This window comes from Myotis daubentonii, chromosome 14, assembly GCF_963259705.1.
Source record: "Myotis daubentonii chromosome 14, mMyoDau2.1, whole genome shotgun sequence".
Lineage (NCBI taxonomy): Eukaryota > Metazoa > Chordata > Mammalia > Chiroptera > Vespertilionidae > Myotis > Myotis daubentonii.
Window position 1 is genome coordinate 56,988,721 of NC_081853.1, and position 27,724 is coordinate 57,016,444.

The following is a 27,724-nucleotide window of genomic DNA, read 5'->3' on the forward strand; positions in this document are numbered from 1 at the left end:
AATTCTGCCTTCCTTAGAACCCAAGGATCTGTCCTCAAGTTGTCATGTCTCAGATGAAGATGAGGCCTATGCCTGCTACTTCTCTGCAACCCCCCACCCCCATCTCGCCTGAGCTCCTCAGCACCTAGGACAGCACCTCACGCCTAGAAGCTCCCTCTCAGTCTTTCTTTGCTCCTGGGCTAATCTGCTGCGCCTGGTCTCTAGGACTGTGGCTATAAATGAAATATTTCATGGAGAGAATGGAGTAGAAGAGAAACTGAGAGAGAAGGAAAGTAAACCCTTAAGTAGACCTCGCCAAGGCTCCAGGAACAAGGCAGCAATTAACTCACGGAAGTAGCTGACGTTTCGAACCCACTTCTGTACTCCTTGCCCCTCGGCACCAGGTAGGCAGGGCACGTCTCGTTTCCCTAGGAACTCCTCGATGAGAGCCAAGGTGGAAAGGCTCTGGCTGAAAGGAACAACACTTGGTTCAGAAGGCTCCCAGACCCACAGGCACCTTGCTCTCCAACAGGCCCACAACTGTATGCAGCCCTCTGGTGGTGGGAGCTCCCACAACCTACTCCCTGTAGGAGGTAACCCCACAAAGAACCACCATGGTATTCTTTCTAGCTCATAGTGGGAGCAGAGTCATCCATACAATTACTGCCGGCACCCGGCTAAAAACTCTCTACCCGATGACTTGCTCAGCTGGGAAATTCTGGGGTTTCACTCAGTGCCTAGTATCCAATAACATCAGCATTAAAAACCCACACTGTGGCCAGCCGATGTAGCTTAGTGGTTGAGCGACGACCCAGGAGCCAAGAGGTCATTGGTTTGATTCCTGGTCAGGGCACATGCAGCCAATCAATGAAATTTCTCTCTCATCAAGGTTTCTCTCTCTCTATCCTCCCTTCCTCTCTCTCTAAAATAAATAAAAACCTATTTTAAAAATGAAACAAAAACCCACACTACATTGAGTAGACATCAGAGCCAACTATAGGCCACAGGCAATATCAAGGGGAGACGAGCACTCAGCTGCTTCTGAGTGTGCAGAGCCAGTCTCCTCAGGATGATCCATAAAAGCAGTTGCCCCCCCCACCCCCCCAGCCCCGTTAGAACCACTGCTGTCCTTGCAAATGCGCCCCAAGTGGAAACCCTCATTCCGAGGCTGCCAAGCCAGGCCGCTGCCACTAAGCTCTCATTGGAGCACACTGGTCAGACGCAGGAGAAGCAATCTACTCCGTGTCGGTTCCCTGAGGAGTCAGGCCTAGATGGGACTCAAAGCTCTGGCTAGACTGAGAATGTGACTCTGGAACAAACTGCTTTGTTTATTTGGCCTTATATACAAAGCTTACTTATTTTAAAAAGGCCGAGAGAGAGAGAGAAGCAGACTAGACCACGGATCTGCAAGTGTTTTCTGTAAAAGGTCAGACAGTGAATATTTTTAGGCTTCGCAGACCACATACAGTCTCAGCTGTGTTTCCTTTTTCTTAAAACCCTTTTAAAATGTGAACTCTAGGTCTCAGCCTGTACGATAACAGGCCACAGGCCACATTTGGCCTGGCCACAAGTGGAAGGGTTAGACTATGATCTACAATGTTAGCTCATGGTCTCAAATTGTTCTCTGAAGAGAATAGCATTGGCCCAAAAAAACTCCAAGAAAAAGAAAATGCAAGACTCCCCCCCCCCCCCCCCCCCCCCCCGCAAAGAAGCACTGGCTTGCAGAGGCATGGAGAGTGGAAAGGGGGCTGGCATGACTCCAGGCATCTCACTCTGTAGGGATGTGTTGCTGTTACCAGAGCCACACAGTGTCATTCGGAAAGTTTTCTTCTACCTGAACACGAGGATCTTGTCACCAAGCTTCACGCTTTCCTCGATCAGGTGGAAAAGCAGTACCATCTTGGGAGAGTTCTCCAGGACTCCAGTCTGGTAATTAGTCAAAAGGTCCTTGGCCTGTGGAGAGAAATGAGGCAGCTTGAGCAGGTCCACAGAAATCTCTCCCTCCAAGACAGCAGCAGCTCACCGGCCACCTTCATAGGTCCCTGCACAGACCCGGGCAGCATGTGCACTGCGCACCCTGCCCCTCCCCACACGGGCTTCACACATCCCTTCTCAGCAGTGCCCTACGGCCACAGAAGCATCCGCCTGACTCACCCATTCATACGTGACAATGTTGTTGCCTCGCTCCTGGAAAGGGTTGAAGCCGACCCCTTGAAGGAACTTGCTGTTGGCTGCCTCTGCCATCGAGGCGGCCAAGGCACTGTCCTCCCCCTTGACTTTTGTTCCCTGTGACGGGCAGCGGGCACTAGTCCCCGCGGAGCCAAGCTCTTCCACGTCTAGGTCCTGCTCATTGGCCAGGTTCTCCTTCTGAAGGGCTTCATATAGCACGTCAGGGTGATTCCAGATCTGAGGGTCAAGTCAGAGAAAAGGTGGTGCAGGGCTGAGAAGAGTGTAAAGGTGTCCCAGAGTCTGGAACATGTCCTTGCTCAAACACACACCTCCCACAGCACACAATCACCAAAAAGTTAAACATCCCAACGACCTCGGGCCAAAGACCTGGACATTCGTTTCCACTTACCGACCAATCACATAACACACAAAGAGGAGAGGTCACACCAGGGGCAAGCCAGTATGTTTGGTACATAAGCCTTGCATTCTATTCTTGTTCACTAAGAACGCTCCTGTTTCACTGAGTGGCCAGTCAACCACAGTATGAAGCAAGACAAAGTCACCCTATGGACAAATGTATCTGCCTTCTAGCTGTCCAACCATAAGTCATTTGAGGGGCTACTCCTGGCAGGAGTTGAGAATCCCTGGGGAGGAGAAGGGGTGGGTAAGAGGGGCGTTGGCACTGCAGCATCCTCCAGACCACGTCTGCCCTGGTCTCTAGGACTGTGGCTACAAAAGAAATATTCTGAAACTCCATCTATCCCCAGCCACACCTCTTCAGCTCACATATTAAAGCAGCGGCCAATCAGAAACAATGCCCAGCAGGTCAGCTGAAAGCTGTCTAAGAAACAGGTCCCCCGTGAGATAACAGGGAGCACTTGTCCAGATCAAAGACAATTGAGTGTTCATCACCTTGCTCCCGAGGCTGAGTGCTAAAGATACATGGCCTTGCTGTCCCCAGCCATCTGAAGCACTGTTGGGATGAAAGACATCTCAACCCGATGAAATACAGAAGCCCATGGGAGGCGCCCCAATGACTAGTCTAAACCATAGAGTTCTTGAGTCCCAATCATGCGAGCAAAGACACTGTCCCACAATGTCCCACCGTCACCTGCTCTCCCAAGTGAAAAAAAATCAGTGAGAAAGGAAGTGGTTCCTCAAGTTTGGTGTAACAGGTTGTGCAGCCGAGTTGCACAGCACAAGGGCACCATATGCAGTGCAGTGTGAGCACCACTCCCGGGAGCTGTGTGCGTGCAGCCAACACCGCTCTCCCGAGAGCCCCCAGTCCTCCAATGCAGAGGAGGCCCCTCTGCTCTTATTCCTCCTTTATCAGGAGCCCCCAGCAGGAGTAACTCCCTGGGGGCCATGTGCATTCTTGGCCTGTGTCTCAGTATCCCTGAGGCCTCCACGCACCTTGCAGCACACACAGAAAGCCTTGAGGGGGTTCAGCCCCAGCCAGCCACTGCTGCCACAGTCCCGGAAGCGGTCCATGAACTGTGTGTACAGATCGCGCTGGATCTTGGAGAGCCGCACCAGGATCACATTCTCTTCCTTGGCAGGGAGATGAATCTTCAGCACAGTGTGGCCTCTCCTAGAACATAGACCAGAACTGACAAGGCGTTGTGGCCGGGGCGTCATTGTAGGACAGAACCAGACTCTGCTTCCTGTCACACCCACCTCTCGAGGCTCACAGCAGCCTCTCATGAGGACTGCTTCAGCAACCATCAAGACGAAACTCAATAAAAAAAACACACAACTCAAAATTTTAAGGATGAAAACAAAAGCAAGAGGCAGTGGCCTGCCCCAGGTCACGGATGGGGTGACACAGACCAGGAATTCCAGGTTCTTACCCCGATTGGGGGCTGTTCCTCTACGCTTTCTCCACACATGCCATGTTAACCAGGAAAAACAAGGGACTGCTGGGGACCAGAGTTGCTATACGCACCAAGAGGCTGGCCCAGGCAAGACCCACCCTTAGAACCACCCATCCCCCTTTCACACGAGTCAGCAAGTTGCCAGCTCTCTCTCTGCTCCTCAGCAAGTAAGGCAAGCATCCATGGTAACCACAGATCAACTTTTGAAAGAAGCACTCCTAGGCCAAACTTCCAGCGGATTCAAACAGTGGTACCCAGCCTCTGCCAGCTACTCAGGACATGCTGTTGAGTAAAAGGAAGTTGGACTCATGGCCCTCCCGGAGTGCCGCCCACTCCTTTGGAGGACGGCTCACCTCTGCACGAAGCCCTCCAGGAGGCTGTGCAGGACGTGGCTCCGGTACCGCATGAGGCGGACGTCCTGGGGCGTGCTGTCGATACACTGCCCGTTCAGGATGGGGCGCTCGAACATGTTGCTGAACTCCTGTCGGGTGCCCAGGAAGTCTGGGCGCACAAAGTCCACCATGCACCAGTACTCGATGAGGTTGTTCTGCAGGGGGTACCCGGTCAGCACCACCCGGCGGCGGGAGCGAATGTTCTTCAGGGCCTGCGAGGTGCTGGCCTGGCAGTTTTTGATACGGTGGCCCTCGTCGCAGATCACCACATCAGGGCCAGGGCGGCTCAAGGCCTTCTCAAACTCTAAGGAGGGAAGAGGATCCGGAGTCAGAGGGTGGGAGGGCCTGTTCTTAGTCAACAGTATGAGAAGTAGGGGTGCACCCTGGAGGAGACAGAAGAAATGAAGGAAGCAGGAAAGCAAGAGTCAGCCCCCGTCACTGAAAGGGAGCCAGCCATCCAAGCTCCTATGTGGCGTGTGACACGTGAGCCTGGCCTGTTGACTCTGAGTAAATCTCTCTCCCTCCTTTTTCCCCTTTATGCTCAGAGTAAAACCAACTTGCATTCCTAGGGCTTAGACCAACTGCGCAGCAGAGCGCATGGCTTTACAGAGCACCCGCCGAGGACTAAAAGCGAGTCTGGGTCAAAGTGACAGGAATGGTCCGGACACTTCAGCTGGCTCTCCCCACTGTCAGCATCTTGGTGGCGGAGGGCTGGCTGGGGGGAGCCAGGTAAGGGCAAGTCTTCCTGGACTCACTCCCCAGTCCTTGCTAAAAGGCAAACTCATCCCCACTGTGTAACAGAAGCAACCCTACAACAACATACCCTCAGGGTAAAGAGACCTACAAGACGAAAGGGCCTCTGAACCCTCAGGAAACTTTCTTCCCCAAAGGGACACAGGCCCCTTGGAAGAGGGAGTAGAACTATGAAATGGCTTTCCCTAGAAAACCGGGATAAATTTTGTTTTATAAATTCACAAGCAGTAATACTATTACTCTAACTGTGACTTAGGACTTTATAAATGTGTTTTTAATGCTGTCTCAGAACACCTCTAGGAAGTGGTACAGGCAGTGGTTACTCTCCCAGCTGCTCTGAGAGAGAAACGGGCCGGACAGGCCGTGGGCTCCTCTGAGCCAGTCTGGGTGGGGCCTGGTCTAACCACTCATCCACGGCCTCCGAGAGCCAGGATTTCTGGTTCAAGGCAACACAACTCACATCAACAAAGCTTCACGCTTGACGAGGCGCTATTGCAGACACTATTTCTTTTTCCTGAAAAACCCCTAAGACCCCCGCAGGAGAGGCTGCCCACCTCTCCGGAACTCCTGCTGGCGATCTTCCTCGTCCAGATCAATGATGACCGGGTGAGACCGCTTCTTGCTCCTCTTCGGTCTGCCTGTGGCAAAGGACTTCTTCAGGGTGAGGAGCCTGTACATTTCGTACCCCATCAGGAGCACCCCACCCTCTGACACCCAATCAGCCATCACTTTAGCTCGAGCTGCCATTGTCCTGTAAGAGTGAACAGAGAGAAAATATTACTGCTCCCACTGCTCCCCAGGAAGAAGTCCTCACAAGCAAAGCTGTGCTGATGTACACTCAGGATCCTGATTGCCAAAGGCCAGTGGAGCCGCATAGGGCTGGCCGCTGCCCAAGTACTTTCCCAGCATCCTAGAGATTGTAGCGAGGATGGACGGGATCACTGATGATGGTTAAATAGCAAAAAACAGAGATTCAAGGGCACAAGGCAAGCAAAGGCGACAACCTCCTTGGATGTACGTGCATGATTACAATATCGGAGGGAGAGTTATTCCTAGAGTCAATAGAAGTACTAAATGCAAGGGCTGCCTCCTGCACTTCGGCTGCCCAGGTCCTGGTACCTGAAGAGCCAGGACAAGCAGGAGAGGAAGGGCAGCCAAGACCAAGGACACTCAGCACAGTCCCTCCTTCCTGAGCAGCTGAGCCCTGCTGCATGTGGACTCAGCCCTGAAAGCTGAGCAGGAAGAGCAGGTGAGAAGCACCTGTGGGCCACCAGTCTCCTCAGTTGGATGTGCATGACCAAGCCTTGCAGGAGGCAGCCTCGACAGAAGACAAAGCCTGCTTCTCAATACCCATGCCGAGAGGCAAGGGCAGCATGGAGGCGGGCCCGGACCAAGAAGTACCTTTAGATGTTTGGGAATCAGGTTGATATATGGAGAGAAAATATAAATAATTTTATTCAAATCTGAAACAGCCGTAACTGGTTTGGCTCAGTGGATAGAGCGTCGGCCTGCGGACTGAAAGGTCCCAGGTTCGATTCCGGTCAGGGGCATGTGCCTTGGTTGCGGGCACATCCCCAGTGGGGGGGGGGGGGGGGGTGTGCAGGAGGCAGCTGATCTATGTTTCTCTCTCATCGATGCTTCTGACTCTCTATCCCTCTCCCTTCCTCTCTGTAAAAAATCAATAAAATATATTTTAAAAAAAATCTGAAACAAAGAAAGGTTTGCACTTTTCAAAGCCTGGAAGTTTTACCATTAAAGGTCAACTGTAGCCCTGATGGGGTGGCTCAGTTGGTTGGAGCGTCGTCCCACACACCAAAAGGTTGCAGATTCAATCCCTGGTCAGGGCATGCACAGGAGGCAAACGATTGATGTTTCTCCTTCACATGATGTTTCTCTCTCTCTCTCTCTCTCTCTCTCTCTCTCTCTCTCTCTCTCTCTCTCAAAAATAAATAAATAAATATCCACCGGTGAGGGTTAAAAAAAAAAAGGTCAACTATAGATCAATGGTGCGCCACTTAAAAGAAGAGACTGCCCTAGCCGGTTTGGCTCGATGGATAGAGCGTCGGCCTGCGGACTGAAGGGTCCCAGGTTCGATTCCGGTCAAGGGCACATGTCCGGGTTGTGAGCTCGATACCCAGTGGGGGGCATGCAGGAGGCAGCCAATCAGTGATTCTCTCTCATCATTGATGTTTCTAACTCTCCCTCTTCCTTCCTCTCTAAAATCAATAAAAATATATTTTTTTAAAAAAAAGAGAGACTGATGAGCTGCTAGGAAAAGAGAAAAGTGAAAGGTAAACGGTTAGATGGAAAGCTGTGTTTTATCGTGCTGAATGGTATCCTGGTACACCTGGGAAATGCGACCCTGCCTGCCGAGTGTTCAGGTGTCATAGCAACCCAAAGCAGGACACAAGAAGTTTCCCAGGCCACATAACGCCGACTTTACTGAAAAGCCAGGTAGAGAAAAAATGAGTGGCAAGAAGAAAGAGGGACACATCAAAACCCAAAGGAATCTGGGAGGACAGGGCACAGTCCCCGGGCATCCAGGCCCCGGGAAACAGTCTAAAAGGAAAGGGCAGAGGGAGGGCAGGCCACCTACTTGTGCTCATCATTCAGGATGTGAACTTTAAAGAAGCGAGGCTGGACCTCCTCAGGCTTGCTGTCCGCTGGCAGGGCTTCAGGAGCTGGGAGCCACATGTTGAACTCCGCCAGCCAGTTCTGAAGAGTATTAACCTGTTGGAGAGCCAGGCCCAGAAAGAGCGCTTTGAGGAGCCAGCTCCCAGCTGAGCTCCTCCAGCTTTTCAGGGCCAGGAAGGGTTCCCCAAGCTCTTCAGAGGGTGCTAGGCGGTGCCTCCTGAATTCTTACCGGCACAATGGCAAGGACAGTTTTGGCTGGCGTGTGGCGGAAGAGGACGTCGACGAAGGAGATCACTTGCAAAGTTTTCCCCAGACCCATGCTGTGGGCCAGGATACAGCCAAAGCCACTACTGGTCTTAAACCTCTCCAGGGACTCAACCAGGTTATCATACAGGAACCGGATCCCGCCAATCTGGCAAGGAACACACACAAATGTCAGAAGGGCTGGCAAAGACCAGGGCTCTGGGTTCCTCACCTTGAATTAGTCAGAAGTGAGTGAGCAGACATGACACCAGGCAGCTGGTATGGACGCCTAAAGAAGTCTCCCTGTACCCTGCCCAGTCTGGCAACAGACTTATTGGAGGAAACAGAAAAACCTTCACCTGGCACCTTGGCCAATCCCAGGCAAGTAGCTGCAGTTCCTAGCTCCTGGCAGGGCCCCTCACTCAGCCGTGGCCTGGCTGCTCACCTCCAGGCAGCCCACTCCATGAGGAGCCGTCCTTACTGTTGGAGCTCTCATATTGGGCCAATCTCTGTCCCTATGGAACTTTCGCTCACTAGTCCCGTTCCAGGCTCTGGGTCAGCACAACCCCTCTGCTCCCTCCCATGAGAAAGGCCCTCAGACTTCTGCCTCTCACGTCTCTTCTAAAACCTCAGCTTCCTAATCAAAGCTCTGCTCTCCAGACAGCAGCATCTCAACCAGTTTCACAGTCTCAGAGGGCGGCTCCAGATCCTTAAGCCAGGAGATCCAGCATGTTCTCCATGGCAGGGCAAACCCGGGGCTTTCCCTTCCCATTCATCGGAAATCCTGAGGCATCAACTGCTAGGAAGAAGGACCAGGCCTGTCCAACAGCTGCTCACGGTGCCAACAGTACCTCACAGGCTGTGATGCCAACAAGCAGGCAATGTCCACAGCGAGGAAGCTGAAGGAAACGAAGACAGTCAAGAGGTGCTGTACCTGATGGGGTTTCACTGCCCGAGCCAACTGTGGGGCCAGGAAGACATTCTCCTCCTCCGGAGGGTGGTTCAGGTTGACGAGGACACGCCCCAGAGCATCGCGCTGGTTTAAGACGTCATTCACGTGGGTGCCACCCTTCTCCTCTTCCTCATCCTCCTCGCTGACAGACTCGCTGCTGTCCACAATGTGCAGAGTGTCCTCCTCGCCAGAGCTCAGTTCAATCACCTCTGAGACAGCCGACAAGACAAAATAAAGACAAACCCAGGGAGCAGAGTGACTTGCTGCCACTGTTAGAGCGACAGCATGGAAAGAAGGCAGAGCTTGCTATCACCTATGACGACTTCTCTCTCCAGCTTCAAGTTAAGGCAAGGGAAGACTTTACATTTACCGGGACGACTCAGGGAATCTGTCTGAGGCAGACCTCAATGTGAATGAGGAAGGACGGAACTCTTCTATGAAAGTTCTGGCTTGATCTTACCATCTCGGCTGCTTTTTTCATCCTCGCTGCCACTGCTACTGTCCAAACAAATGACTTCCTGGGCCAAGACCCGAGGAGGCAGTTGGGGACCTTCACTTGCTCTTAAGACAATTTCCTCTAAGAAAAGAAAGATGGAAGGGAACGTCAACCCACATGTGGCACAAGCATTCTTTTCTTTTGTTGCTCTCACCAGCACTACCCCCAGGAGAGAAGCAGAAGGCATCTCGAAAACCTCAGCCCTCTTTCCAAATCCCCTTTTCTCTGCTGGTTCTTACTTGCTGATTCCACCCAAGAACTAAAACAAGTCCCAGTCCTTGGGCATGTTAACATCCCAAGTTAAAGGGGGAGGGGGCAGAAATCCGAGTAAGAGCGGTTTGAGGAGCACACGTTCATCCATCCGAACTTTGTAAATGAGATCCCTCTGCTCTAGTGCTCCCAAGAAGCTGAATGACTCGAAAGGATTCCTGAGAGATCAGACCTTACTCCAGATCTGGCCTGGATCACCGTGGGCTCTCAGGCCTTTCCTGCACCTCACTGCTTACCGGGAAGAAACTCCAAGGGAACAGTGGGAATGGGAGCTGCGTAGTCCTTCCTCTGCTGCTCCAGGCGTTTCCTTCTTTCCAACTCTTCCTGTTGTGCTGCTTTGGTAACTGGCTCCAACTGATCCTCCCGGAGCAGCTTTCTAAGCATTACAGTGAGAGGGCAGTTGGGTTCACTTGAGATCTGAGCGATGCAATGTCAAGCTACAGGGGACTTAGCGTTGCTGAGCTCAGAGCGTGGAGTTGAGAAGAGAAACATCAGTCCCATCAAACCCACGCAATGAGCAAGGTGTAAAAAAAAAGGGACTTCAAGACTCAGGTGTCCCTGGCCTTATATTTTATATATATGCATATTGGTCTCATATATTTTTTATATTATTTAACTTCCTGACAGATGCCCCTGCCGACTCATCTCTGCACATAACAGAACAAGAGTAAAATAGAGTAATATGTGATTCATAGAGCTGAAAAGCCGATAAAAATAGAGTTGGCATATGGAAAGTAGGATTATGGATAATTCTATAACCTTATTTCCCAAACTTAGAGTAATATTTTTGAGTTGTCATTATGTTAAAAAAGAGGGTAGGAGGAGAAAAAGAGCATTTATCTCTTTGGTAGACGGAGGGCTGTTGGGATCGGGGAGTTAAGGAAGTGCACGCTTGCTGATTTCTTAGCTCAAGGAAGAAGCCCTGCTCGACCAGACGTCCCCTCCCATTGAAGCCGAGTTCTAAGAAGATGAGAGCTCAACTGTGTTTATCTCCTCTTGTTTTGAGACATAAGGAAAAAATAATGGCAGAACCGGGGTCCAAGTAGAGCACCTGTCATGCCTGGGCCTCCAGAGCGGGGCACTGCCCGGCAGAGCTCGAGTGCCATCGTCTGCCCGCATCTGGCCTGAGCGGCACCCTCACTATTCATCTGGGCACACGGCTCACACGTTTGTCCTTTGGAAAGAGGACTCTCCCGCTCAGACCAGTCCTCCTGCTACTGACAGCCTTCAAGTGAAGGTACCACCTCCCCCCACCCCCACCGGCCCCCCCGCCTTCTCCTCTTACCCGGAGCACAGCTCACCGTATGTTCCTCCTCATGTGGGAGGGCTTCTGAGCTCTCTTCTTTTTGGGGTCGTCAGAGGCCAGGCTCTTGCCTTGGTGGCGCCTAAGCTGCTCTGAAGGCTCAGACTGAGATGAGGTAGTTGAAGTGCACCGCGGTGGCCGCTGCCCATCTTCCCCCAGCTGGGCACACTCAGTGCCGTACATGTCCTCCAGGGATGGGTCTGCAAAGATAAGGGGAAAGAGGTGCCAGGGACCAACTTTTACTGGGGAAAACGAGTTCTGATGCCTGACACACCTGGGCTCAAACTTCAACTCAGCAACTTATTAGCTGGTGATCTTAGGCAAGTTACTTACATCTCTGGGGACCTCAACGGACTTGTCTACCCAACGAGGACAACGATGCCCACACTTCAGAGCTACGGTGAGGACTAACCAGTGCCCATGCCTAGCACCAAGCCTGGCCCAGGGCAGCCTCACACAAAAAAGACAGCCATCATTCTCGCTATAATTTTGCGCTGTGGTCTGTGTAAGGAAGCTTCGTGGCCTCAGACAGCTCAGAAAGGAACGGCTGGGTTCCAAACACAGCTCACACTCCCCGGTGTGACTCTAAGCAAGTCTCATCTGCCAACAGGGAGAACAAGTGTCTTCAAGTGCTCACTCGTTCAATTCACCACCTACTTATGAGGGCATTCAACATGCAGGCACTATCCTAGGTGTTTTAAGGCTATGATAACACTCCTTTCCTTCAAAAAGTGTTTTCTAGAAAATCTGATTAAAAAATGGGCAGAGGACCTGAATAGACACTTCTCCCTCCATAGGAGATACAGATTGCCAGTAGACATATGAAAAGATGCTCAACAGCACTAATTATCAGAGATGCAAATTAAAAACTATAATGAGATATCCCTCATACCCCTCAGAGTGCTTATCATCAATAAATCAACACGCAAGTGCAGGCGAGGATGTGGAGAAAAGGGAGGCCTTGTGCACTATTGGTGGAAATGCAGATTAGTGCAGCCACTATGAAAAACAGTATGGCGTTAACTCAAATAATTAAAAATTATTTCCAATCCCATTTCTGGGTATTTATCCAAACAAATCCAAAACACTAATTCAAAAAGATATCTGCACCCCTATATTCACTGCAGCATTATTTACAATAACCAAGTGTCTGCTAATAGACAACTGGATAAAGATGTGGTACACATATACAGTGGAATATTATTCAGCTATAAAAAAGAACGACCAGCCTGGCTGGTTGCTCAATGGTTAGAGCATTGGCCCACAGACCAAGGGGATTGTTGGTTCGATTCCTGATCAAGGGCACGTACAGGTCAAGGACACGTAACTCTGTTGTGGGCTCAATCCCCAGCCCTAGTCGGGTGCATGCGGGAGGCAACCAGCCAATGTGTCTCTCATATTGATGTTTCTCGCTCTCTCTCCCCCTCTCTCCTCCTCCTCTCTCCCTGCCACTCTCTCTAAAAATCAATGGGAAAATATCCTCAGGTAAGGATTAAAAAAGAAAGAAAGAAAGAATGACCATTTGCCACAACATGGATGGATAGAGAGGATATTATGCTAAGTAAAATAAGTCTGACAGAGAAAAACAAATACATATGATTTCACTTATGTGTGGAATCTGAAAAACAAAATAAATGAACAAACAAAACAGAAACAAACTAATAGATACAGAGAACAAACAGTTGCCAGATGGGAAGAGGTTTAGGGGGCTGGGTGAAAAAGGTGGAGGGATGAAGTACAAATTGGCAGTTACAAAACAGTCATGCGGATGTACAGCAGGGCTAAGGGGATACAGTCAATAATATCGTAATAACTATGTATGGTGTCAGTACTAGTCTTACTGGGGGAATTCCTGCCTACGTATATAAACATCTGTCCAGCCACTATGCTGTACACCTGAAACTAATGTAATGTTGAATGTCAAATGTAATTTTAAAAGTTTTTCAAAATATGTTAAAATAAAAAAGGGAATTATTTTTAAAGAGAATGACATGTACAAACTGCATTTTGTTATTCCAAACACACACCAACACCCCCCATGAGACTGCAGACCACCTCTGTATTCTAAACTTGTCATAAAGACTGCCACCAAACGGCCACCGTGGCCTCTCTGCACCTGTGTAGAGTTCAGCCTTACACACACTTGAGCATCTGCCATGTACAGGCCCTGTGCCAGGGCACAATGGAATGGCTCACCCAGGAAAGCACACACGATGAGGTGAGTGCCAAGAGCCACACTTGGGGAAAGGACCCTTAACCAGGCTTGCTTAGGTCTGGGAGTGAGGATGCTTCCTTGGGAGAAATGTGGCCTGGGCTTCATGTCATAGGGTCGGTAGGCACCAGCTGGTAAGGGAGGAGGAAAGAACATTCTGAGCAGATACCGGAGCATAAGCAAAAGGAATAGACTTTAAACAAGGAGGAGAGATTAAGAAAATGAAGGCAGTCCAATATGGGCTCATTAAAAACAAGTGAGCAAAGCAGCAGGAGGGCCTTCCAACACAGCCACTTTCCTCTCTCCTCCCAGCATCCCCTCTCCCAAGGATGACTTAGGTGTAGAGCCAAGATCCTTCCTGGAGTCAGCACAGAAGTCAGCCCCTGTCACAGGGAGGACCACCCAAGGCCTCTTCTTCCTACCACTAGGATATTTCACTTCCTACTAGTATATTTCACTGCCTAGTGTTTGGGTGGGGAAGGGATGCTAACGTGGCCTCTGCAAGAGTGGAGGGTGGCAGGGGATAGGTGGGGTGGAGCTGTGTGCATGCATGCTCACACGCTAACGAGTGCACAGCCCGGGTGATTCACTCCTGTGCAGCATCTTCCCTGGATGCATCTTCCTTGGCCTTCACACTGAGAGGCCACTGGAGGTTTCAGGTAGACAACCTGTGCTTTTGAAGAGCAAAGGGGAAATGGCGGAGGGAGGCACCAGACAAGGACTGTGCATGATGGGCCACCGCAATTGCCATTAACATCGCAGTCTCCTCTCTATTACGACCGAGTCTGCAGCTGGCCTTTCACAAAAGGCCTCCCAGAGATGGCAGAGTCTGGGTGGCAAGAAGCGCCGGGAATGCAACGCAGGCCTAGACTCAGGGGCAGGCCCTGCCTGCTGAGGAAGCAAGGGGCCGTGCTCCTGCGCCCAGCCAGCCAGGCGGACAGGAAGAGAAGCTCCAAAGTGCGGCTGCCAATCGACTAACTGCCGCCAGATTCACGACCCTCCTACACAGTCCTCTCCTGTTTCCACTGGAAGCACCACAGGAGGAAAGCTCAGCAAACTGTTTTCCTTAAGAACTATCCTTCCTTCAGGCCCCTCATGCCTCCAGAGAGCCAATACCCCCATGGTATTGTCACATGACAGTATTGTCACCTTCCTCCTCACAGCCCTGCGTTCTTCCCTCCTAAAAAGCAAGGCCATCAAATCCCTCCTACCCAAGAACCAGGTGTGTGGACAGCAGACTCCCTAAGAGGAATAGCTACTGCTAAACGGCCACTTTCACCAACACTGCACCTTGGCCTACACACCAATTACACTTGGGGCTGGGTTGGCACACTTCAACTTGGTGTTTTGCTGGGTCCTCTGAACTGGTTTGGACAATGACCTCTGATGTCCTCCTGGCCTTAAGGCTTTTTGTTTTGTTTCTATTTCACAAGCAAATTTATTAAGTAACCACTCAGAGGAATAGCTGGAGGCTAGGTGGTTAGGGAGAAGGCAGATAAGACAGAGTCCAAGTACAGAGGGCAGGCCTTGAATAAGGCCAAGGGTCTGAACTTGATCTGCAGGGCAGTGGGAACTTGTTGCCAACTGTTGTATTTCTTCCTTCTGGTTTTAGCCTTGCAGAGTGAACTGTTCCTGGGAGGAGGAAGAACAGAACCTGACAGTCTTTCAATATCACAGACAAATTCACTGTCAAACATTACAACTTGTGAGGCCTGGCTGTGAATTCCTGTCTGGCAGGGGGTGGATGTGGACATGTGCAGTAGGAATTTTAAAATGATTAGACACAGCATATAAAATTCTCATGCAAGCTTGGTACAGACTCAGATTTCTCCTTTTCTTTATAGAGGGGAGACAGGTCTAGAACAGCTCTTACCACCCAGCATTCTTTGAACAAACCCTCAGCCTCTGGGTTCAACAACCACTGCTGGCTTGTTAGAGGCTTCAGTTTATGGATGTGCCGATATTTCGTTTGTCACATAAGTCAGTGTTTTACAGTGCTTCATGGCTGCCTCATGCTTATTATGAAATGTCTGGTTTCTACATAACATTACACCACATCTTAAACTGTTCTTGCCCTGGCCCGGTGGATCCGTTGGTGGAGTGTCATCCTGTACACCGAAAGGTTGTGAGTTCGATCCCCGACTTGGGGCGCATGCAGGAAGAACAGATTGATGTTTTTCCCCATTCCCTTTCTCTCTCTCTAAAATCAATGAAAACATATCCTCGGATGAAGATTAAAAAAAAACAAAACAAAGATCAGCAAATTCCACGTCTTACCATGTGCCTCTTGGCATGATACAGGAGGATGCACACGCCACAACCTAGGACTTATGTGCCAAAAAACTGAGCCTGAATCTGAACTACCTTGTTATCTCACTCCCAGTTTGCAAAACTACAGGGGACTAAGGACAATGTTAAACTTGGCAAACGATACCACAGGGGTGCATGCGTGTTATTTTACAGATGAGGAAACTTGTCTCAAAGCTGTAAGTAGTAAAGATAAGATTCAAACAGTGTCAACCAGGTGGTTGATCTGGCTCCAGTTCATGCTCTTAGCCACCACATTGCACAGTCACTCCTCTACCCCATTTCCCAGAAGGTCACGTGGAAAAAAAAATAGTTCAGAGACAGAGCTACATATGTTCTCCGTCTTGGTTTACAACAAAGGTATAGCAAAAATGCAATAACAGTGCTGGAGCCATTAGAAAATCATATTGGGGGAAAGAGGGCATGAACTTGACCCCTACCTCACACCACACAAAAATCAACTCCAGATGGATCATAGAATTAAGTGCAGATAAAACATTAAAGCTTCTAGAAGATAATAGAATAGCTTTATGACCTTGGGGGGGAGACAAAAATTTCTTAAATAGGCATAAAGAGCGCTAAATATAAAGGGGGAGATGATAAATTTGATTTCATTAAAATCTATTCATCAAAAATACAATTTAAAAAAGAGCATAAAACTGCAAAAAAACAAAAACACAAACCCCTAAATTAAGAGGGTGAAAATCAATATAGAAGGGAAAGATGTGTGTTTGTGTATTTAACTAAAGACTCATATTCAGATATAATGACTATAAATCAATAAGAGATGGATGGAAAAAAGAAAAGAGGTTAAAAAAGTATGTTCAGCCCTAGCTGGTTTGGCTCAATGGATAGAGCATTGGCCTGCGGACTGAAGGGTCCCAAGTTTGATTCCAGTCAAGGGCACATGCCCAGCTTGCAGGCTCAGATCCCAGGAGGCTCAGATCCTCCCTCTCCCTTTCTTTCTGAAATCAATCAATAAAAAAATAAAAAAAAAATTTTCTTGCAGGCTCAGATCTCCCCTCTCCCTTTCTTTCTGAAATCAATCAATAAAAAAATTTTTTTCTTAAGAAAGAATGTGTTCAGGAACTTTACGAAAGTGCAAATGGTCATACAAGCATATGGAAAAAGGCTCAACGCCTTACGTAATCAGGGAAATACAAATTAAACCCACAGCCAGAAGCTCCCACTCCATGGATTACTGGGAAGAAGTGTTAAAGGTCCTACAAAGTCACTCTGAATAACTGAGTCAATACATGACATGCTTTTCTGAGGCAGATTTACAAAACAATCTTCTGTCCCCAGCCGATTTCTGTCCTTTGTGTCTCTAAGCCTGTCACACAGAAAGGAGGAAAGAAACTGGTATCAAAATTGGCACCACTTAATTTCCAACAAGAGATCACCCTACACTCTAACTCAGGCTGTTCTAAAAAATCAGTTGAGTACTCACAGTGAGAGTGTGAAATAGCACCTGTTAGAACCCAAGTAAGTAAACCCCGGGTTCCAGGTATATCTCACACCACCACCATGTAGGCCCCGCCTACCTCCGCCCCTTGCTCTCTGTGCTCCAGCTGTCCCGGCTTCTACCTTTCTAGTTCTTAAACAAGCAGATTCGTTTCCACCCCAGGGCCTTTGCCCTGGCCCTCTGCCTAGAACATTTTACTCCTGATTTCTGTACACTGCAAGCAAAGGGGACAAGTAGAATGGGGTCAGAGAAAAAGCAAAAAGCAAACTTCCTGTAGGAGAGTCGGAGACCCAGGGACTGAGAAAGAGACCAGCTTCCCTTATCCAGTGGTCCAAGGTGGACAGGGTCAGCCTGAAGCCTAAGTTGACATCAAGGAGGCTTGCTGTCAACAAGATGGCTGTGAAACAGGTTACAGAAGGGCCCAAGCATGCTGTTAGTTATCTACCTGCAGTTCCAGGCTCCTACTATCCTGATACGCCATATAAAATAGACAAGAGTAAAGTGAAATAAAGAAGGCCTATATGTTCTAAAACGATGTGCCCATCAAGCCAGTCTGTGTCCAGACCTCGATTAGCTAACGTAAACCAGGGCTTCTCGGAGTTCTGCACTGAGGGGTCCTACACATCCAGCAAGAGATTAAATCTAAAGCTGAACTGGAAGAAAATACTGAGCCAGAAAAACCACTGCATAAGGAAAGTTCATTCCAGAGGCACCAGGTTTTGAACCTCTGCCTCTAACAACAGACCTCAAAGATGCTGACACCCAACTGTGCCCATTTCAAAAGAATGGAGAAAGCCCAGTATAGACATCAAGATAAAAAAGCCAAAACCGAACCAAAACAAAAAACCCAGGGGAATGAAAAACCAAAGCCGAAAGTTCTCACACCATGCCATGGGCCCTAACATGTTATAAAAAGAGAGCACATCTTCATCCCACTCTTCTTAAAGGCACCGCCCTGGTGCTGTTCCCCAGTAGCCAAAGTCTCCCTGCTCTGGTATAGCCAGCTCTCAGACTAACGTCCTACCAGGCAACATTCAAAGGGCAAGGAGGAAACGACACCCAGTTTAATGTAGCAAAGCTAAAACTATCCTGAACTCCCCATCCACTCCCTCTTATTCCTCCCACCTTGACAAAGGTTTCATCCTCCTCCCAGGCTTTACCTATTCCGTCTTCAACCTGCCCCACACATCTAATATGTCACCAAGTCTATAAAGATAATCAAGTAGGAGAAAGTGTGACAAAGTGCTTGTGAAAGGACAGAGCTAGCACTTAGGGGGAAATTTATAGTTTTAAACTAGAGGCCTGGTGCACGAATCTGTGCACCAGTGGGGTCCCTGGGCCTGGCCTGCGGATCAGGCCAAAACCAGCTCTCCAACATCCCCCAAGGGATCCTTGATTGCGAGAGGGTACAGGCCAGGCCAAGGGACCCCACCGGTACACAATTGGGGCCAGGGAGGGACACGGGAGGTTGGCCAGTCAGGGAGGGACCACAGGCAGACCCCAGCAGCAAGCTAACCTTCCAGGTGGAGTGTCTGCCTCCTGGTGGTCAGTGCACGTCACAGCGAGCAGTTGAGCAGCCTTAGCATATATCATTAGCATATTACGCTTCGATAGGTTGCATATTAGGCTTTTATTATATAGGATGCTTATATTAGGGGTGGGTAGAGCCTAAAATGAGCTAAGCATTTTCTTACGAAGTTTGAAAGTAATGCAAAATAAACCCAAAAGAAGCAGAAAGAGGAATACTGTAAAGTAGACATTACAAAGAAAACACACACAATAGAGGGGTCACCAAAGCCAAAGGACAATTGTTTGAGAAAATCAGTAAGATGTTCAGATATTTCTGTACACTATGAGGAAGCAATATAAAAGGGAGCTGTTGTTATCCAATAGAGGAAAATTCAAATAAAAAGTGCTAAATTAATAGTTTCCTTTTTGAAAGGGTTTCTCAAGCTCAGCGCTATTGACATTTTGGGCTGGATAACTGCATATAGGAAGGGTTTTCCTATGTAACGTAGGATGTTTAGCAGCATCCCTTCTCTCTCCCCAAAGGAGCATCAACCCTCACTGCTCATGTCCACACAGGCAGAACTGTGAGTATACTTTCAGGAAACTCTCAGACCACTCACTGTGACCCCCATGCCTACCTATGGCCACCTCATGGGTCCATGTCACCGGACTACAAAGCGTGGTCACAAGGACTCTGCCACTGACTCCTCCATGACTTGGGCAAGCATGCTCCACTCCCAAATCCTCAGACCTGAGTCTGCATGCCTGTCCAAGGCGAGCGGAATTAACGCTAACGGTCCTTCCAGCACTAAAGCGAGGCTTATGTAGAACAGCCCACTTCCTGGGAAGAAGCATGTGAGTTCATGGTTGTTGTGTTTCCAGTCTCTGTCTTTTCATGATGGATGACCTAAGAAACCCAACTAGAAACACCACGCTCAGCCAGCAAAGATTCCATTAGAAGAAAAGATAAGGCCACCTCCGGCACTCACTAGAGCCACTCACCATCCAGCAGGTCTTCCTCATCATCCCTGCTGTGCTCCTCCACTGCCACCTCCTCCTCCTCCTCCTCCTCTTCCGCATCCTCCAGCTCCACGTCCGGGTCCAGGTCTGGATCGCTCCCTGAGGTGGATTCGTCTGACATGGCTCCCAGAGGTCCTCAGTGGGCATTACCGACTCATGGTGCACTGCAGGGGTCCTGGGAAGAGGACAAGAGGCAGTAGCATCACCATGGGCTTCACTTAGAGCATGATTCCTTCAAAGAGAAAACGCCATGAATTCCCTGGAGCTTTTCCAAGCAGGGCAAGGTAACATACCCAAACTCAACTTTGCCCACAAGTGCACTGGCCCCGCACGATGTGTTGGTGACTCTCTGCCCACCTCAGAATTCCCATTTGTTCATTTCTTCATGCATAAACTGTTCCCTAAGCACCAACTCTATATCTATACATACATATACACACATATGGCTATATACTCACAGGCACTATGCTAGGCTTTGGGGACACAGCACAAAGCATGCTGGGGAGGACTGCAGGAGGGTGTGTGCCAGAAGGAGCTGCTACTTTAGGGGGAGGGGGCAGGGAAGTTTCTATTGAACAGAGGTCAGAAGGAAGAGGGAGCCACTCAGGCATCTAGAGGGAGAGTATTCTAGGCAAAGTGTGCCGTAAGGGCAGAGCCCTGGAGTGGGAGTAACTGGGAGTGGGTCCTGCCTACAACAGGCCAAGGACCTGCCTTGAAGCGTGAAGAAGGCAGTCCACTCACCAATCACCCGAACGAAGGGCTTGCAGTGGGCAGCTGGCTATCCACCACAGTCACCCCTCCGGAACACGTGGCAGCCTCAGGCTGCCCATGGCATGGAATGCCCCTGTGCCCATCTAAGCTCTCAGGCTCTGTTCTACCTCTTGGCCCCGTCCCAGCTCCATTTCTTCCAAAAAGCCTTTGTCAACTGTCCCAAACTTCTGGGATCATCTTCCCTCTTCTGAACTCCATTAGCCATACTGACCAGGTGGACCTTCACTGAAGGCTTCATACAGGCTACCTGCAAAGTGGTTTCTTACCTCCTGGCCCAACAGTAACCTCGGCAGGGACTTAGCTGGGAACTGTTCCTTTGTGTCCTGGAGCTGGAAGCATGTGCTATTCAGATCACTCATTCATTCATTCACATTCACTCGCTCATTTGCCAACCTGCTCTACTATGTCTAGTATGTGCAGGCACTGAGCATGTCTAACTGTCTGCTTCTCTCCCCACTTTACTATTAGCTGTAAAACAGGGGAGGGGGGAGTAAAAAACAAGATAAAAAGAAAGCTTTACCTTGCTTTGTGATAAAGCAAATATGTTAACATAAAGATTCACTGAGTTCTTTCAAGTTTTCCGCATATTTCCAATTTTTAATAATAAAATGTGGGGGAGGAACACAGAGAAATAATCTTTTACAATATAAACAATATAAATGTGCTGCAGACAACCACATCAACAATCAGGTTATCCTAAAATTCCTCCATCTCCCAAAATAAAAACTGAAACACAAGTCTCTAATTATTCAACACAAAATATTATTTCAAAGCTGATTATCTCATGTTAAGGTGCAGGCACAACTTGAAACAGAACTTCTATGTTCTCCTGAAGAGAAAGAGAAACAAAATGAAGCAGGCTGGACCCTTTAGAGCTTTGAGAAACTACAACTTCAGTTTAAGGCTGCTCGGTTTAAGGCCCCAGGAATTATGAATGTGTATGTCCCGATGGGTGAGATACTTAGCCGCTCAAAACAATCAAAGCAAAGAACAGCTGTGAAATGACTCAGTAACAAAATGTAAATGTTAGCATTAATAACACACTTCCAAAAACACCTACAAAGGGCACTAAGCTACAGGGAAAAGAAGTGATCCACAAGTACAAATCAATATAACTAACGCTGAGATACCATCCACTAAGTGACCAAGAAGATTGCAAATCTCTGAAGGAATGACTGCTTATGTCTAAAATCATTAGGTCTTAGAGAGGAAGTAGTACATCAGCTGCTTTGAAAATGAAATTTATTTCTGAACATTAGTATGATGATAACTCATCAGTAACCACACTGTGTTTGGTCAGTGTTTGTAATCAGCATAACCCCTGTTCATCCTAGATGGTTTGAGGTAAGTGTTCTGCTTACAGTGTGCTTGGCTGATTATGGAGTGGCTTTTAGAGAACAGATTTTAATTAGCAAGTACGTTTAGGTAATCTGAATGCCTGTCATTTTAGAGAAGAAACGGTGTGCTGGTGGAGAATGTCACTACAGAGAGAAAAAAGGAAATCTTAATGTTTGCAATAGCATGGATGGACCTGAAGATTTAAGGCTAACTGAAAGAAGCCAGTTAGAGAAAGACAAGTACCACATAATGTCACTTATATGTGGAATCTAATGAACAAAATAAACTAACAAAATAGAGACTAATAGATACAGAGAACAGACTGACAGCTGTCAGAGGGAAGGGGGGTGGGTGGCTGGGTGAAAAAGCAAAAAAAACCCCCAACAACTCATAGACACAGACACAGAGGGAAAGAGGGCTAGGGGCAGTAGAAGAGAGTAAAGGAGTAAAGGGAAGATAATGGTGAGGGAAGGAGACTTGATGTGGGTGGTGAACACACAATTCAGTATACAGATGATGTATTATGGAATTGTACACTTGAAACCTATTTAAAATTTTATTAATCAATGTCATCCCAATAAATTCAATAATAATGAAAAAAAGCTATAAGTACAAATTTACTGAAACTGGGACAAAGTCTTACACTGCAGTATGTGTAAAAGGTGTTCAATAAACATACTGGATGATGGGAAGAAAAAAAGGAGACAAGAAATGAGCTCTTGGTAGAACTTGTTCCATGTGAACCCTGCTGCACCCCAGTGAGGAGGGGCTCTGCCTCCAGCTCAGGGAACCAGGAGAGTGATGATGGCAGTGCTGCGCCTTAATGAGGACCTTTATTCCTACAAAACAAATTCTAGGAATCAAATTCTATTTTAATGAAACTGGAGAACTAGCTATTTAAAGGAACTCTAAAGAGAACCACTTTAAAAAGCAAACATTTAATCCCCAAGTAATATGTTAATATCTACAGCTTAATATAGTGGGTCCCTAAAAGGAGACTATAATTATGAAGAACTCACAGCCAATCCCAGTCCAGCCCCTCACAGCAATCTTGAGAGTGAAGGAAACGGCTCTTCTGCCCTAGATAAGTTCAAAGACAAGGACGTCTATAGCAGCCGTTTGAAATGAATAAAACTAAAAAAAAAAAGACCGTACCCTTTTATGTAATGATGTTTACTTTGAATTTATATTAGTTCACACAAACACTCCATCCATGCTTTTGTTCCAGCCCTCCGGTCCAGTTTAAGAACCCATTGTGGCCCTCGAGTCAAAAAGTTTGCCCACCCCTGGTCTATAGAGTGGTGCCTGTCCAGGAATCAGGGAGTTAATCATGAGGGCATAGTCCTTAGACATACCCTATGGGGGGTGGGATACACAGGAGAAACACACACACACACACACACACACACACACACACACACACACAGCCTGTGCTCACAAAGCAGACCATGCTTGGAGAGTCCCTACTGAAATCATAAAACTGCAGGTGCACCGGCCTCTCCGCAGCAGGGCAGCCCTTGCAATTTCAGAGATGTCTTTGTGGTCCTTGGCAGCATCCCGATCCTGCCTTTGATATAAAACAATCCATTCCAAACTGCCATGTCCTCCTTGATTTTTGTGACCTTCAGTAGTATATTCAGTTTCTTCAAACGATCTCAAAGCAATTTCCACGGCAAGTGCCACTCACACTTTTTTTTCCATTAAGAATATAAACAGCCCAGCTGGTGTGGCTCAGTGGTTGAGTGTCAACCTAGAAACCAGGAGGGCAAATTTCAATTTCCAGTCAGGGCACATGCCCAGGTTGCAAGCTCGATCCCCAGTAGGGTCGTGCAGGAGGCAGCCCACCAACAATTCTCGCTCATCATTGATATTTCTATCTCCCTTCCTCTCTGAAATCAATTATATATATATACACACACACACACACACACACACACACACAAAACCATGCATTTATGCTAATTTACAAGGGGGGAAAAGTCTTTTAAGAGCATGAAAACATTCAGTCCAAAACTTTAGGCAACACCCCTTTACAAAAAATCCTTTAGTCAAAGACGAGGGCAGGGGGGATTTCAGTCCATATATAGTACTCTCTGGGTACCCACAAGATCCTTCCAGTCTGTGAGATATCCACTGGGGTGGATCTCTCCTGTGCAAGACAAAGCCCTGATGTGTAGCCCAAATGCCTTTTGATTATCAGTTACTTAAAAACACATTTTATACACACAAAGCAGCCACAGAGCTCAACTCCCACAGCTCAAAATATTTGACTTGGAAATCTAATGAGACTTTTGGCAATTTGGAACTTAAGTCAAAATAAAGAGGGAAAGGTAAACAAACGCATTCAGGACTCTAAGGAGCCGAGCCACAGGAGACAACGCTCTCCAATCTCCAGGTACCACAAAGAAAGAAAAAGTGGCATTTTAAAATGTAACAGAGAACCATGTTACATGAACTTAAAAAAAATATTAGAATAGTCCATGCCATACTCCAATAAAAAACTACAAGATCAATTTGATAAAAAAACAGTAGACACATGTTATTTTACAAATGTAATTAACCATCAAGGGCGAACTTTCTCGATGACTTAATACTACATTTGCAAAGTCAAATTTTTACTTTTACCACTGTGTCTCTGCTAGCCACACCCCCTTTAAAATGGCCATGGGCTGAGGTTCCTTGCGTTCCCCCTCAAAGATCCCTGGCTCAGGTCACTGGCCAGACATCCCACAGGGTCAGTCCCAGAGGGTTGAGTACGTAGGAGTAAAGCTCTAGAAGGCCACTGTGAAGGGGAGCAAATGAAAGACTCACTTCATTCTCCATGGAATAAGCTGGAAAAAGGAGGGGGGCAGTGTATGGGGAGAGGAACCGGGAGGAGAGAACGGACCATTAAGTTGGGAAGATGTGAGCTAAAGCAGGGATGGCAGCTTTGGCTATGAGAAGCCTATGACATAGCCACTACTCCCTAGAAAAATCAGGGCTCTGAAAAATTCTCTCTCTACACACACACTTGTTTGTGAAAACATCAGCTCAGTGTAATCTGAGTGAGGGCAGTAAAAAAAGAAAGTTAAGGTTCCCAGATCTCTGAATACAGGGACTGAAACAAGAGTAAAAGCAATTGGGCAAGTACGTTACCTTTCAGCTTGGGAGCCCTGTGTCTCTTTCCACAGAGCTCCCGCCTCGTACCGAGATAAGGACCCACACGGCAGGGGCACGGATGGCCACTTTCCTAGGCTTCCTGGAGCCTAAGCCAGCCCTGAGTGCAGAGCCGCCTAAAAGCAGGTCAGGTTTATCTACTAGATGGTAAGACTGAGGCTTGGAGAAAAGCCCAATCATGCTCCAGTCCCACCCCGCCGATGCCGTCCCCTCCACCACTTCAGCTCCCGGCCCTCACAGCCTCTTCCCAAAGCCCAAGCCTGTGAGGCACCTCCCTCCTAAGTGCTCTTGTGGGCACAGAGCCACGGAGCTCAGTCTGGGTGCCTTCAAACCCAGACAAACACAAGCTGTGCGCAGAGGGGATGGTGCCCTAATAACTCTGCAGTTAGCATGAACTTGGGTAAAGACTTCTCTGTATCTAGTCAACCTACTCCCGAGACACAATCCTGAAAAGTTCTACGCAAACAGCATTTCAACAAAGCAAAGCCTTTGTAGCAGGGGCCCCACGTGATGCTTCTATAATACAGCTCGTAACCACTAATTTTCTGAGTTGATGAGGATCACTTTAGATTTTCAATTTTTTTCTTTTAAAATAGCTATACCTAGAAGGTTGTATATGAGTGTGGTCCTTCCTAAATTGGATGACTACTACTTTTGTGATATATACTGTTATACTGTCAAATGTTTTACAGGGGAAATGTAATCTACTAATGTAATTTTATTTCTATGGTTACTCAAGTTTTTCACTTTGGCTTTGCCAGTGACTTGGACACTCTCTACACATTTAGCTCCTTAAAGACATAGGTAAGCACTGGCTCCACTTCCCCCAGTTCTAAAACGAAAGGCAATGCTAGTCAGGTGCAGCCTCCTTAAGATACCCAGGGTACAAGACACAAAAACCAACACCACAATAACCTAGGATTAAAAAGGCTAATTAGCCTCCCAGCATGCACCCCTCCCTCACCCCCCCCCCCCCCTGCAGACAGGATGGCCTATTGCTAGGGGGCAGGCCTCTCTCCCTCATCCCCTGGGCCCAGGAACTGGAACCACCTGAGGCAAGTCTCATGGGTTCTCTGTGGAAGGCTGTAGGTCTGATCAATGTCATAAACAAATAGCACCCCACAGGCAGGTGGAAATTAGACTCACCAGCTTGCCCTCCCTTCTTTGTGTAGATGTGGCCCAGTTCTGAACAGTCTTCTAAGGAGACTTACATAATCGATCCTAGATTACACATTTCACTGGTACTTTATGGCCAAGGTTATCCAACCTGTGCCGCGTTCGTAGGCTCTCACACACACTGCAGGAAGGAGCTGAAGACTCAGACCACTGAACCAATCAGATTACTCAGGTAAGCTTGCCCTGTAAGTCTCTCTGTAGTCTAAGACTGGACCTAAATACTGAAGAAAACAGTGCCATCTGAATATTAGCGAAGATAGGTGGGAAAGAAAGTGTGCCCCTGACCTAAAGCCAATGCGGTGAAGTAGAAAAGGTGCTGCTTTCAAACTGACACTACTACACCTTCTCTGGGGGAGCCGAGACAAAACTCAGGCTATAGATTTTGCAAGTAAAAGGGGGACCTGCAGGAAAACAGAAAATTTTGGATTTTCAAAATTTTCATTTCTGTAAACAGAAAATAATGGATCTAACTCTTGGGAAGAAGGGCTATCTGTCAAAGACTGGAACATGGCCCGTGTGCGTGCCACAGATAAATAAAGATGCTATTACATGGAGACAAGGCCCAATTTCATTACACCAAATGGGAGGCCTAGAGAACATAAGAATTCACACAGGGACCCTATGGCCAGGAGACGGTAGAGGGGATGAAGGGCAATGGCCTGAAGAAATATTTGAAAGAAGAGTCTCTCATAGTTATTTTGGTGCTCAAGGATCCTCATTCACCCTCGTCCAGGGAGGGGTACAGTCTGGGGCTGCACAGTTTCTCTCTGACCGGATGAGGCTGCACCCTGGAATTAAACTCCCAACCTCTGCCTCATCAGCACTCACTATGTCAATTTACAACCGTTGGCGACCACCATCCAAAACAGTCTAGTTGACTGAGAGTGAAGAATAAAGCGAGGCACCTAGAGACTACTGCAAACCCCAGTGACTGCTGCGCAGGCCAGCTCTTAAGCAAGAGGTTAACGAAGTTCCCATCTTCTGGCCTTTCAGTCACAAGTAGTAGTAACCATCTTAGGGCCTATTCTCAAGTGGACAAGGTCGCAGCCCTGCAGCCAACATAAAAGTGCCCCCACGAGAGAAGCGCCCCTGCAGCAGCTCCGCGCACTTCAGAAGGCTCCGATCTATACCACACAGTACCACCAGGACAGAGATGCCACTCAAAGCCCTGAAAAGCCAGGCCATCAGCAACGAAGCCCATGATGTAATTTTGCTTTCCAAAAGTTGTCTTACTCTGGCCTGCCTCTAACCTGGACAGGAAGTAACCAACTTTTAAGTAAGATCTGAAAATAGCCACAGCATGTGCAGGGAATTATCTGAGAGGAACTTCAGTGAAAGGAAGGAGATCTGATCTGCGGAGGACAAGCTGATACTCTGGGTTCTCTACCAGCTGGTAACTACCCCCCCCCTCCCACATCTGGGCCTTTCCCAGGGTGGGGGGAGTCAACACTTTCATTACCTGCAAACTTAGCAATCAGTTAAACGATCACAAAAAGTACTACCAAATGCTTCAGCCCAGAAAAGAGTTAAGAAATAACCCTTCTCTGCAAAATGATAAAGCAGATGCTATGGTATCACTGCTCCATTCTGATGACTTTTGATAAACACACTGGGCGCAGAGTGGAATGGGGGGACAGGGGCGGGGGACATGGAGAACACGACTTACAACAACTCAAGAGGTTCTTTTACTGACGTGCACACTCTC

At 48.1% G+C, this 27,724-nt stretch overlaps 1 protein-coding gene across 3 annotated transcripts in view; it reads right to left on the reverse strand.

Annotated features, from left to right (window-relative positions):
* The window catches only part of RAD54L2 (RAD54 like 2), a 55,704-nt gene that overhangs the window by 14,130 nt on the left and 13,850 nt on the right, over positions 1–27,724 (reverse strand). For 2 of the 3 annotated variants that reach the window (XM_059664622.1, XM_059664623.1), the window contains exons 2-14: positions 19,561–19,753; positions 11,064–11,265; positions 9,999–10,138; positions 9,457–9,573; positions 8,979–9,205; positions 8,031–8,213; positions 7,764–7,897; positions 5,722–5,918; positions 4,376–4,718; positions 3,562–3,739; positions 2,134–2,385; positions 1,814–1,932; positions 330–448 (exon numbers count right to left, since the gene is read on the reverse strand). In XM_059664622.1, coding sequence (XP_059520605.1) covers positions 330–448; positions 1,814–1,932; positions 2,134–2,385; positions 3,562–3,739; positions 4,376–4,718; positions 5,722–5,918; positions 7,764–7,897; positions 8,031–8,213; positions 8,979–9,205; positions 9,457–9,573; positions 9,999–10,138; positions 11,064–11,265; positions 19,561–19,699 — 2,350 coding nt within the window. In that variant the 5' untranslated portion in view covers positions 19,700–19,753. Of the gene's footprint in view, positions 1–329; positions 449–1,813; positions 1,933–2,133; positions 2,386–3,561; positions 3,740–4,375; positions 4,719–5,721; positions 5,919–7,763; positions 7,898–8,030; positions 8,214–8,978; positions 9,206–9,456; positions 9,574–9,998; positions 10,139–11,063; positions 11,266–19,560; positions 19,754–23,179; positions 23,380–27,724 lie in introns of those variants that run through there. The other variant, XM_059664624.1, reaches the window with a different exon arrangement.